At 53.3% G+C, this 13,643-nt stretch overlaps 1 protein-coding gene across 1 annotated transcript in view; it reads right to left on the reverse strand.

The window, feature by feature from the left end:
- Positions 1–13,643, reverse strand: part of LOC140411728 (uncharacterized) — a 477,774-nt gene that overhangs the window by 440,869 nt on the left and 23,262 nt on the right. The window contains exon 3 of the mRNA XM_072500732.1: positions 4,333–4,434. Coding sequence (XP_072356833.1) covers positions 4,333–4,434 — 102 coding nt within the window. The remainder of the gene's footprint in view (positions 1–4,332; positions 4,435–13,643) is intronic.

A 13,643-nucleotide genomic window follows, 5' to 3' on the forward strand; every position in this document is an offset into this window, starting at 1 on the left:
AGGAAACCGGAGCACCCGGAGGAAACCCACACACACATGGGGAGGATGTGCAGACTCCACACAGACAGTGACCCAAGCCGGAATCGAACCTGGGACCCTGGAGCTGTGAAGCAATTGTGCTATCCACAATGCTACCATGCTGCCCTAAGTGTCGGTGAGAGACAAGAAGTGAGATAGGATCAGGGGACCCTCAAGGGCCAACCCTCAGAAGAGAATGGAAATAAGTAGCCAGGAAGAGCAACTGCCAAAGCCTGAACACAAGGAACCTGCAGCAGTGCCACAAGATATCTAAAAGTTCCCACACCACCGTCTGGTTGAAAAATACTATCCTCAATTCCACTCTCTAAAGCTGCCAATTATTTTAAATCTATACCCCTTGTTATTGACCTCTCTGCTTGGGAAATATTGCCTTCCTCTCTATTCTATCTATGTCTGTCCTAAATTTTTAGTCCTTAATTAAGGGCTCCTCTGTGCCAAAGAAAATAATCCCACTCCATCCATTCTTTCCCCATTGTTAAACTTCTCCACTCCTGCCAACATTCTGGTAAATGTCTTCTGTAACATCTCCATTCTGAGTACACCTTTCCTGTAATGTGGTGACCAGAATTGTATACTGTACCCTCGTTGTAGCTTGACGAGCATAACCTCCTGATTTATATTCTATCTCTTAGTAATAAAGGAAAGTACCCCATATGCCTTCTTAAACCTTTTCTACCTGTCTTCTACCGAAGGAATCTGCAGACATGCACTCTGTAAAGTCACAGGCAAGCGACCACTCAGAAACGATGACAGTTTAGGAAAACACTATTTATTTACCTGTACGAAAACACTCCTACTCCCTCAAGGCCAGCAGCGCGCATTCAATTCCCGTACAGGCGGAGGTTATTCATGATGGCCCGCTTTCTCAACCTTGCCCCTCGCCTGAGGTGTGGTGATCATAAGAACATAAGAACTAGGAGCAGGAGTAGGCCATCTGGCCCTTCGAGCCTGCTCTGCCATTCAATGAGATCATGGCTGATCTTTTGTGGACTCAGCTCCACTTACCCGCTTGCACGTCATAACCCTTAATCCCTTTATTCTTCAAAAAAATTTCTATCTTTATCTTAAAAACATTTAATGAAGGAGCATCAACTGCTTCACTGGGCAGGGAATTCCATAGATTCACAACCCTTTGGGAGAAGGAGTTCCTCCTAAACTCAGTCCTAATTCTATTTCCCCTTATTTTGAGGCTATGCCCCCTAGTTCCGCTTTCACCTGCCAGTGGAGACAACCTGCCCGCATCTATCCTATCTATTCCCTTCATAATTTTATATGTTTCTATAAGATCCCACCACATCCTTCTAAATTCCAATGAGTACAGTCCCAGTCTACTCAACATCTCCTCGTAATCCAACCCCCTCAGCTCTGGGATTAACCTAGTGAATCACCTCTGCACACCCTCCAGTGCCAGTACGTCCTTTCTCAAGTAAGGAGACCAAAACTGAACACAATACTCCAGATGTGGCCTCACTAACACCTTATACAATTGCAGCATCACCCCCCTAGTCTTAAATTCCATCCCTCTAACAATGAATGACAAAACTCCATTTGCCTTCTTAATCACCTGTTGCACCTGTAAACCAACGTTTTGCGACTCATGCACTAGGACACCCAGGTTCCTCTGCACAGCAGCATGTTTTAATCCCCAGGTTAAATTATCACCAGTCAGCTCTCTGCCTCAATGGGGAAAGCAGCCTATGGTCATCTGGGGCTATGACAACTTTCCTTTTATCTTACTCTCCGAAGGGTCTCCCGCGCCTTGTCCACACTCAGGCCGGATTATTTATGTCCCAAAGTTCCTAGGTTAAAGGCTTAGCTCCTCCCTGTCATCTGGGGAGAATATACTCCGGTGAGGTTACTGGGCACCATGACCTTGGATCGGGTCATAACACACACCAAGGCATCGCTACACTTGTCAGAATCCTCCCATCTATTGTATACTCCTTTGTCTTTTTTGCCCTGCTCAAATGTATGACCTCACATTTCTCTGGATTGAATTACATTTTTGCTTTTCTGCCCACTCGATCAATCGATTGGCATCAGGCTGCAGTCTACACCTTTCATCTTCACTATCCACCACAGACTCAAATTTTGTGACATCTACAAACTTCTTTAATCAAACCACCTACATTTAAGTCATAGACATTCACTATAATAAGCAATGATCCTAGTACTCAACCTTATAGAAACCCACTGGAAACAACATTCCAGTCACCCTGGAAAAAAGCCCATCAATGCTGCCAACCACATACCTCCAGTTATTCAGCTTAACACAGTGAAACACAATATTGACAATTTGCCCTCCTCCCTGCAGGACAGCAAGGCACACAATAGAAGAAAGCATAGAAAAACAGGAGAGGACAAGAATGTCTGCCCTCATCGAACCAATGGAGGAGCTTGATCTCTACATCATGGGACCAATGGCAATAGGACGCATGGCATCCATCATCACTGAGAACATAGAGGATGATGGTATGTTCCTGCATTGCGTTTTGTTCTCAATTCGCAGCAGACTGTAGTTCATGATGGTTTCATGGACCTCGTGCTTTACACCCCACTAGTTCTTTCACCACAATCACCTTTCAATGGGTGAATTTCCAGATCCAAGAACTGCCACGTGTCCAGCCACAGCACAACTAGGACGAGGAAAGAGAACGACAGCTCAGCACAAGTGGAGAGGTCTCGTTGCTTGATCTGACACTAGCAGCCACCAGCTCAGATATTGGCACTAACTTGGAGGCTACTAGAGTTGGGATCAACTCTTGGTGAGTCACCGGGCATGAGTGGGCTGCAGATAGGCCAGGGGTAAAGGATGATTTGTTCGCAGCAGCCTGGAGAGCAAGGTCACGGATGAGTCCTGCTGCAGAGAACTCAGATGAGAAGCAACAGGAGAGCACTGACAGGCATGTAGACCGCAATGCTGGGTGTATTGGCAGATAATCTCCTCTCACTATCAATGATCTTGGATGGGTCTGAGTCTATGTTGGCCTTACCCTGTCATGCTGCAGACCCAGAGACACTGTCACTGCTGCCTCTCTACTGAATGCAGTCTTTGTGTGGAAAAGTCACCTATTCCTCTACCCTCCTTGTGAGGGTGGAGCAATACTCCACTGTAAGTCTCACAACTAAACACAAATGACCTTCAGAAATGACCAGGAATACTGCCATAAACCTTGCAATAGAAAATCATTGTCAAAAATTGCCTTACCTCACTTTGGCTGCCTGGAGCTTAAAGGTGCCCCACTGCAGCCTCATGCCTAATCTTTGCAGACTGACATGTGAATTTGTTGCCAGAATTTGGGATCCAATGGTCACACCAATCAGGTTGGGTGCAACCCTAGTGAGTGATGCAAGGTCTCCATACTGCCCCTTGTGTGGTCTGTTCTTTTCTGCCCCCTTTAACTTGCTGGGAGCTTCTTCAACAGCTATAGCCGCAAATCCACCCAATTCCCCTCTACAACAGTGGCAGGTTACCTCCTGGTGGGGGATACAGGTATCCCACCAGGAGCCTGTCCTGCTTTTGAATTGTCCCCCAACAGAGAAAAATGGGGCTTGCGACAGCTTTGCTGCAATCCCATAGTACTGCTCAGGACATTGCCCTTCCTCCACTATTTGTTTGTCAGGTTTCTATTTTTAGAAAATTCAAAGATGAACAAATTGTTTTGAAACTAAATAGTGCATTCTATTTAAAATAAAAGTCAATGTAATGTGTAATCCTAAGAACAAATATAATTGCCAGCAGTAATAAAACAGTTAAATTGTCAAATTTAAGAATTAACTATATCCACCTCTATCACAAAAGGTATTTCATAGAATCCCTACAGTGCAGGAGGAGGCCACTCAGCCCATCGAATCCGCACTGACCCTCTGAAAGTACACCCTGCCTAGAACCACTCCCCCACCCACCCTGCTCTAACCCGTAACCTAATCTGCACATCCCTGGACATTAAGGGGCAATTTATCATAGCCAATCCACCTATCCTACACATCTTTGGACTGTGGGAGGAAACCGGAGGAAACCCATGCAGACACGGGGAGAACGTACAAACTCCCCACAGACAGTCACCCAAGGCTGGAATTGAACCCATGTCCCTGGCGCTGTGAGGCAGCAGTGCTAACCAGTGTGCCACTGTGCCGCCCGGGAATACCCTCTAATTTCAGGAATACTATCTAATTTCTTTGAACAGAGGCTATGAAAACACAAAACATGCCTGATATCCACGTTAGCAATGACGAGGTTGTCGGCTACATTTGCAAAAAATATTTTTGTTCCTCACAATAGGAAGTACTCACAGCCACATCGCACAGGTCCTCTGCATTCTTCCACTCGTATAACACATTTTCTTTCTTCACCTGGGCATCCTTTAATCAGCAAGATCTCTCTCGCTCCAATACCTAGACATAAACAGGCTAAAGTTACCCCTTTGAGATAAAGATTTTTCCTGCTACAACGTCAGCTAGATTTGAACAACGTTGGCTTTTCACATAGTTCAGCATCCTAAGAGATGTTCGTCATGACCCGTGGCCACTCCGGGGGCTCTGAGCTTGTTTGCTGAGCAAAATTGTACCCCATTGGATTAATGGAACAGTGAAGGCATTGATGTGAAATTGGCCAAGAGGCAGAAAGCAGAGAGTATAGAATCATAGAATTTACAGTGCAGAAGGAGGCCATTTGGCCCATCGTATCTGCACCGGCCCTTGGAAAGAGCACCCTACCTAAGCCCACATCTCCACCCCATCCCCATAACTCAGTAACCCCACCCAACCTTTTTGGACACTTAGGGCAATTTATCATGGCCAATCCACCTAACCTGCACATCTTTGGACTGTGGGAGGAAACCGGAGCACCCGGAGAAAACCCACGCAGACACGGGGAGGATGTGCAGACTCCACACAGACAGTCACCCAAGCCGGGAATCGAACCTGGGACGTTGGAGCTGTGAAGGGGCTCTTGGGGAGTCTTCCTATCTAGAGGGTCCCAGGGAGCACTCTGGTAGGAGAGGGGTCGGTAGTTCGTGCATTGTGGGGGAGGTGAACTTTGGGGGCAACTTCCTTAAGGGGTTACCCCGTTGGCCTACTGCGAGGTCCATCACATCATGGCCATTCTGATAAATGTCAAGAGTGATCTATGCCCACGTGATTCCTGGCCCACAGGACCGGAGAATCGCGAGGGCCCGGAGACGCTGGTGCTGGCCAGAAAAGTGGATGCAAATGGGTGTTTAGGATCCATTATCATCCTCCTACTGGTGCGCAGGCACTAAACCCAATCCCACCGCCAGCGGGAGGGGGGTGCAAAGCACAGCGGTCAGTTCGGTGCCAGGCACGAACATCAATTTAGGCCAGATTCCTAATCCTCCACCCGATCCGGCGACGTGGACAAAGAATCCAGCCCATGACCCCTGCATCCAGACTTCCCAGCCCAGTCAGAATTTTATACTTTTCAGTTAGATCCTTTCTCCTTCTTCTAAATTCTAGTGAATACAGTCCGAGTCGACCCAATCTTTCCTCATGCGACAATCCTGCCATCCCAGGAATCAGTCTGATGAACCTCCGCTGCTCTTCGCTATGGCAAGTATATCCTGTTTTAGATAAGGAGACTAAAACTGCACACAATACTCCATGCATGGTCTCACCAAGTTCCTGTACAGCTGCAGTAAGACATCCTTGGTCCTGTACTCAAATCCTCTTGCAATGAAGGCCAACATTGTGGTAGTCACCACTGTTGTATTGTATATACCGCATACGAGGGGTATTACGGTAAGGCCCCTGTACTACAGGTATGGGGGTAGATCCCTGCCTGCTGGCTCCGCCCAGTAGGCGGAGTATAAATGTGTGGGCTCTCCGAGCTGCAGCCATTTCGGCAGCAGCTGCAGGAGGCTAACATCTCTGTGTAATAAAGCCTCGATTACTCTCTACTCTCATCTCGTCGTAATTGATAGTGCATCAATTTATTACGCAGAGATTTTACAACGATGGATCTCCGCATCAAGCCGGATCGCCTGCAGCTGCACCCTCAAGCACACAACGGCAAGTCGGCCTTCGCACATTGGCTAGCTTGCTTTGAAGCATACATCGGATCTGCGACAGAACCACCCTCAGAGGCACAGAAGCTCCAGATCCTTTACACACGGCTGAGCTCCGATATCTTTCCCCTCATCCGGGACGCGCCGACCTACGCTGAGGCCATGGCGCTACTGAAGGAGAACTACACTCAGCAGATCAACAAAATCTACGCCAGGCACCGGCTGTCCTTGCGGCTTCAACTCCCCGGTGAGTCTGTGGAAGATTTCTGGTGTTCCCTGCTCGCCCTGGTGAGAGACTGCGACTGCCAGGCCATTTCGGCCGTTGAACATTCTGACCTGCTAGTTAGAGACGCGTTCGTTACGGACATAGAGTCGGCCTACATCCTCCAGCGCCTCTTAGAGGGGGCTACCCTCGACCTCGCGGCGACCAAGAAACTAGCGCTCTCGCTCACAGTCACCTCACGCAATGTACAGGCGTATACCCCCGACTGCACGGCCCACCCCTCCTGGGCATCGTGGACCCCGCCAGGGAACACCCCATCGTGGACCCCATCAGCGAACTTCCCCAGCCAACCCCAGGCCTGCGCTGCGCGGCAGCCAAACAACCCCGGGGGACCCAAGTGCTACTTCTGCAGACAGAGAAAACACCCCCGGCAGCACTGCCCGGCGCGGAGCGTGCTCTGCAAGGCCTGCGGGAAGAAAAGACATTTCGCTGCTGTGTGCCAGGCCCGCTCGATCGCCGTTATTGTCCCTGCACCCCCCACGTGCGACCCGTGGGCGCCGCCATCTTCCTCGCCTCAAACCACGTGCAGCTCGTGGGCGCCACCATCTTTCCCGCCTCAGGACCCCTGCTCGTCGGCCACCTCATCGGGCCGCTCATCGCCTGCAACCACCGCCGACCAGCCGCGTCTCGCCTCCATCACGATCGACCAGTCCCGACCGCACAACCTCGCGACCGCGTCGACGACAGTGAAGGTCGACGGGCACAAGATATCCTGCCTTCTGGACTCCGGGAACACTGAGAGCTTCATCCACCCCGATACGGTAAGGGGCTACTCCCTCACAGTACACCCCATTAACCAGAAAATCTCCCTGGCCTCCGGGTCCCACTCCGTGGCGATCCAGGGGTACTGCATCGCCACCCTCACCATCCAGGGTGTAGAGTTCAGCGGCTTCCGGCTCTACGTCCTCTCCGACCTCTGCGCTGCCTTGCTACTCGGCCTGGACTTCCAGAGCAACCTCAAGAACCTAACCCTGAAATTTGGCGGGCCCCTACCACCCCTTGCTGTCTGCGGTCTCACGACCCTTAAGGTCAGACCCGCCCTCTCTGTTTGCAAACCTCACCTCAGATTGCAAACCCGTTGCCACCAGGAGCAATCGGTACAGCGCCCAGGACAGGACCTTCATCAGGTCTAAGGTCCAGCGGCTGCTACGGGAAGGTATCATCGAGGCCAGGAACAGCCCCTGGAGAGCCCAAGTGGTAGTTGTGAAAACTGGGGAGAAAAACAGGATGGTCGTTGACTACAGTCAGACCATCAATCGGTACACGCAGCTCGACACGTACCCCCTCCCACGCATATCTGATTTGGTCAATCAGATTGCACAGTACCGGGTCTTCTCGACAGTGGACATAAAATCTGCCTACCACCAGCTCCCCATTCGCAAGGCGGACCACCAGTACACCGCGTTTGAAGCGGACGGCCTTTGGCGTCACTAACGGGGTCTCGGTCTTCCAACGGGAGATGGACCGAATGGTTAACCGGTACAGACTGCGGGCACCCTTCCCCTACCTGGATAACGCCACGACCAGCAGGATCACGACGCTTACCTTTCCAAATCCCTCCACACCGTTAAACTCCTCAACCTAACCTAAAACAAGGAGAAGTGTGTGTTCAGCACGAACCGATTAGCCATCCTCGGCTATGTGGTCCAGAACGGATGCTAGGTCCCGACCTCGATCACATGCGCCCCCTCATGGAACTCCCCACTCATTCACTCCACCATTTTCCCCCTGACGACGGAGGCTCACCAGGCCTTCAACTGTATCAAGGCCGACATCGCCACGGTCGCGATGCACGCGGTCGACAAGACGCTCCCCTTCCAAGTCGAGAGCGATGCATCAGACGTCGCTCTAGCCGCCACCCTCAACCAGGCAGGCAGGCCCATGGCATTCTTTTCCCGCACCCTCCATGCCTCCAAAATTCAGCAAATCTCCGTCGAAAAGGAGGCCCAAGCCATCGTAGAAGCTGTGCGGCATTGGAGGCATTACCTTGGCCGGCAGATTCACTCTCCTCACTGACCAACGGTCAGTTGCCTTCATGTTCAAAAACACACAGCGGGGTAAGATCAAAAATGCTAAGATCTTGAGGTGGAGGATTGAGCTCTCCACCTACAATTACGAGATTTTGTATCGCCCCGGTAAGCTCAACAAGCCCCCCGATGCCCTATCCCAAGGTACTTGTGCCAGCGCACAAGTGGACCGACTCCGGACCCTGCACGACGATCTCTGTCACCCGGGGTCACCCGCTTTTATCACTTCATTGTCATAATATACACCAGTATATCATGGTACAGGCACACACACTGATGGACACACAGCAAGACCCATCAACACACACAACACCACAGCCAATCACCAGTTAGAGCACACTCACTATAAAGACAGAGGGCATCAGTTTTCCCGCTCATTCGGGATGCAGCCTCTCAGAAGGACAGAGCTCACAGCTTACAGCACAGATCTTCACCATGTGCTGAGTGCATAGACTGGTTAGGACAGGCATAGATCATCGTGTTAACCCACAGTGAAAGTATGTTCAACAGTTTCTAGCTTAATAAAATAGTGTTGTTCTATTTTTAAGTGTTGGTAGCCTGTATGTGTTCCACGGATACAAAGCACCCAACAGATCATTCATAAAGGCCGGAATCTGCCCTACTCCATCGAGGAAGTCAAGGCTATCACCAGAGACTGCCAGGTCTGCACGGAGTGTAAACCGCACTTCTACTGGCCAGACCGAGCGCACCTGGTGAATGCCTCCCGCCCTTTTGAACGCCTCAGCGTGGACGTCAAAGGTCCCCTCCCCTCCACCGACCGAAACACGTACTTTCTTAATGTGGTCGACAAATATTCCAGATTCCCCTTCGCCGTCCCATGTCCCGATATGACGTCTGCCACTGTCATCAAAGCTCTCAACAACATCATCGCTCTGTTCGGTTTCCCCACCCTGCCAGCGACCGGGGATCCTCATTTATGAGCGATGAGTTGCGCCAGTACCTGCTCAACAGGGGCATTGCCTTGAGCAGGACGACCAGATCCAACCCCCGGGAAACAGGCAGGTGGAGTGGGAGAATGGGACAGTCTGGAAGGCCGTTCAGCTGGCCCTATGGTCCAGAAATCTAACGGCCTCCCGCTGGCAGGAAGTCCACCCCGACGCCCTTCACTCCATTCGGTCGCTCCTTTGCACTGCGACTAACAAAACTCCCCATGAACGTCTCTTTGCCTTCCCCAGGAGGTCCACCTCCGGGGTTTCGCTCCCAACGTGGCTGGCAGCTCCAGGACCCGTTCTCCTCCAAAGGCACGTGCGGCTCCACAAGGCGGACCCGTTGGTTGAGTGGGTACAGTTACTTCACGCGTACCTGCAGTACACCTACATAGCGTAACCCGACGGCCGCCAGGACACAGTCTTCCTCAGGGACCTGGCACCCCCCCCCCCCCCTCCCGCAGCCCCGGCGCCACCCTCCCTCCCCCCAGTGCACCCCACCACAGCCCCCAGGAGGACAATCCGTCTTCCCCTTGTTGCCACCCGGGGATGAAGATGAGGTCGACACGCTCCCGGAGTCACCAACGACCGAACTGACGCCGAAATCGCCACCAGAACTGCAGCGCTCGCAACGACGGATCAAGGCGCCCGACCGTCTGAATTTGTAAACTTTTCATTAAAATGTTAAACACCTGAATGTAAATAGTTTTCCACCACCCCCGCTGGACTCCTTTTTAACAGGGGGTGAATGTGGTAGTCACCACTGTTGTATTGTATATACTGCATACGAGGGTATTACGGTAAGGCCCCTGTACTACAGGTACGGGGGTAGATCCCTGCCTGCTGGCTCTGCCCAGTAGGCAGAGTATAAATGTGTGTGCTCTCTGAACTGCAGCCATTTCGGCTGCAGCTGCGGGAGGCTACACACCTCTGCGTAATAAAACCTCAATTACTCTCTACTCTCGTCTCGTCGTAACATGCCATTTGCCTCCCTAACTGCTTGCTGTACCTGCATGCTTCAGTGACTGGTGTACTAGGACTTTAATAAGGACAGGGAGTCCACAACGAGTAAAATAAATTTACAATACGGTTTATACACTTGCCGTTAGATCCCGACCGGGTTTCTTTCTGGTTGGTGCCTGACTGGCCGACGTTTTATACAATGCTAAATTGAGTGGCCCCGCCCCTCAGCTCACACTCTGCGGGAACCACGGGGAAGATTATCATTTTCACCCCATAAGACCCGTGCGGGATATTACAGGCACCCAGGTCCCTTTGTACATCAACATTTCCCAATCTATCACCGTTGAAATAATACTCTGCCATTCTGTTTCTCATTCTGAATTGGATAACTTCACACTTAGCCACATTATACTGCACCTGCCATGTATTTGCCCACCCACTCAACTCGTCTAAATCGCCTTAAACCCTCATAACATCCACTTCATCACTCACATTCCCACCTAGTTTTGTGTCATCAACAAACTTGGAAATATTGGGCGGGATTCTCCACGATCGGCGCGATGGCCCGACAGCGTCAAAAACGGGCCGAACCACTCTGGCGTTGGGCCAACCGGAACGTCGGAAAACTCCGACCCAGAAGGGGCTAGCAGCGGCGTGACGCCATTCACGACGGCGTCACGCGCGCGCCGTCATTGACGCGGCACGGCATCGCAGCACAAAAGACGCCCCCGCCGGAGAATGGTCGCCCGCCGCGCAGCGCCGAGGTTCTAGGAGCACGACATCGAGGCTCTCCTGGACGCAGTGGAGCAGAGGAGGGAGGCCCTGTACCCCAGGCACGGCCGCAGGGTCGCATCACACCTCAGCCAGCGCCTGTGGAGGGAGGTGGCAGAGGCCGTCAGCGCCGTGGCCGTAACAGCCAGGACAGGCATCCAGTGCCACAAGAAGGCCAATGACCTAGTCAGGGTGAGTACCCACCACCCCCCCTCCCCATGATGGGCGGGACAGCCCTAGCTGAAGCCGACATGTCTGCACCCACCCATGCAGGCTGCATTGGCAGGATGGGGTGTTAACCTATGCCATCATACACACAACCGCTGGTCCGCATGTGTATGTCGGCCTAATATGGGCAGCACGGTAGCCCAAGTGATTAGCACTGTAGCTTCACAGCGCCACGATCCCAAGTTCGATTCCCGGCTGGGTCACTGTCTGTCCAGGTGCTCCGCTTTCCTCCCACAGTCCAAAGACGTGCAGGTTAGGTGAATTGGCCATGATAAATTGCCCTTAGTGTCCAAAATTGCCCTTAGTGACCAAAAAAGTTTGGGACGGGTTGCTGGGTTGCGGGGATAAGGGTGGAGGTGAGGGCTTGGGTGGGTCGGTGCAGACTCGATGGTCCTGGTGGCCTCCTTCTGCACTGTATGTTCTATGTCTAACACTGTTGCCCATTATCCATGCCCCCCCCCCACATCCCCCCCCCGCCCCCCGCCCGCCAGCCGCAGGAGAAGCACGCTCATAACAACCGGGAACGTGAGAGAACCGGACGGGGTCCACCTGAATTGTGCCCTCTCACCGTTCACGAAGATGGGGCCCGGGACCTTGCAGGCGGACCCGAGGACCATGAGGTTGCGGATACAGAGGTCGGGGGTGCACCTTCCCTCTTCCCCCATCCTCCCTTCCCCAATCCCCCCCTTCCCCCTTCCACATCCCCCCTTCCCCCTTCCACATCCCCCCCTTTCCTCCTTCCCCATTCCCCCTTCCCCCATTCCCCCTTCCCCCATCCCCCCATCTCCCCACCCCCCCTTCCCCCATCCCCCCATTCCCCCATCTGCCCTTCCTCCTTCCCCCATCTTCTGCATGTCTAACCATGCATGCTGTATTGTGTATTGCAGGACCAAACGTCGACCCACCCGTCTCTGCGGATGCCGACCACCCCCGGGATGTGCCAGGGCGCCCACGAGACAGGGATAGTCCAGGCCCGTCGGGCATACGACGCCCCCACCCAGTGCCAGGGCACCCACAAGACAGGGATAGACCCGGTCCATCAAGCATACGAAGCCCCCACCCAGTGCCAGGGTGCCCGCGAGCCAGGGATAGACCCGGAGCATCAGGCGTACGCTGCCCACATCCAGTGCCAGTGCGGAGATGTTGGTGGGCCACACCCAGTGACGTGGAGGGCAGCCACAGCAACAGGCCCCCATCCCAGTCGACCCGGGACACTGACACACACGACACAAGCGCCCAGGGGGCCCACATACGGGACACACCCACCCAGGACACACCCACCAAGGACACGAACATGCAGGACACTGACACACAGGACACCCACACACAGGACACCCACACGCAGTGGACGGATGGATAGGAATCACCACTCCAAGGGACCCCGGACTTCGGGACGGATGAGGAGCTCGACATTATGCCACTGCTATGTCCTACACCCTCCACCATCGCAGAGACGCTCACCTCGGTTGGGCACTAGCGATGAGGCATCTGGGACACTAACTGGTGCGCACAACACAGCCATCCCGGTACAGCAGGTGGAGCTAGGAGCAGCCAAGGGGCCCGACAGTCGGAGGGCAGCCCGGCGCAAGCAACCATCTGTCGCCCAGATGGGTCCTGGGTTCCTGGAGTTGCCACACCCATCCATTGGCCCGATGCAGTCACGGACACAGGGACGATCGAAGGGAATGACGGCCGGCTTGCGGCAGCTGCAGACGCAGGTGGAGGAGTCCACCCGCGTCCAGGAGCAGGTAGTGGTGCCGGTCATGCGTGCCACTCAGACCGACACCACACGGGTGACGTCCGCGATGGAGCCAATGGGGGTGACAGTGTCAGACATGGGGAGCAGTATGGAAGGCCTGGGGCGTTCCGTGCACTAACTGGCGGCATCCGCGGCCCAGCACATGGCTGCCCTCTCACAGGAAGCCATGAGCCAAAGCCAGCAGCAGATCGCAGAGGCGCTCAACACCGTTGCAAAGTCTCAGCAGGCCATGGCCCTGTCTCAGCAGGCCATGGCCCAGTCTCAGCAGGCCATGGCCCAGTCCCAGCAGGCAATGGCCCAGTCCCAGCAGGCCATGGCCCAGTCTGAGCAGGCCATGGCCCAGTCTCAGCAGGCCAACGCTGAGGGCATCGGCGCCATTGCCCAGGTGCTGGCCGGCGTCGCCCAGACACTGACAGGGATGAACAATTCTCTGAGCTCCATGGCTGCAAACTTGCAGACCCTTGTTGATACCAGGGCGGGCCTCCAGGACTGGCAGCGTCTGGGGAACCATCTAGACGTAGTCATAGGGCCCAGAAGCATCTCTCTCTGGGTGGTAGTGACACATGATCTGACATCACTGATGATGTATGTTAGCTGTTAACA

The sequence above is a fragment of the Scyliorhinus torazame genome, chromosome 4 (genome assembly GCF_047496885.1).
Source record: "Scyliorhinus torazame isolate Kashiwa2021f chromosome 4, sScyTor2.1, whole genome shotgun sequence".
NCBI lineage: Eukaryota > Metazoa > Chordata > Chondrichthyes > Carcharhiniformes > Scyliorhinidae > Scyliorhinus > Scyliorhinus torazame.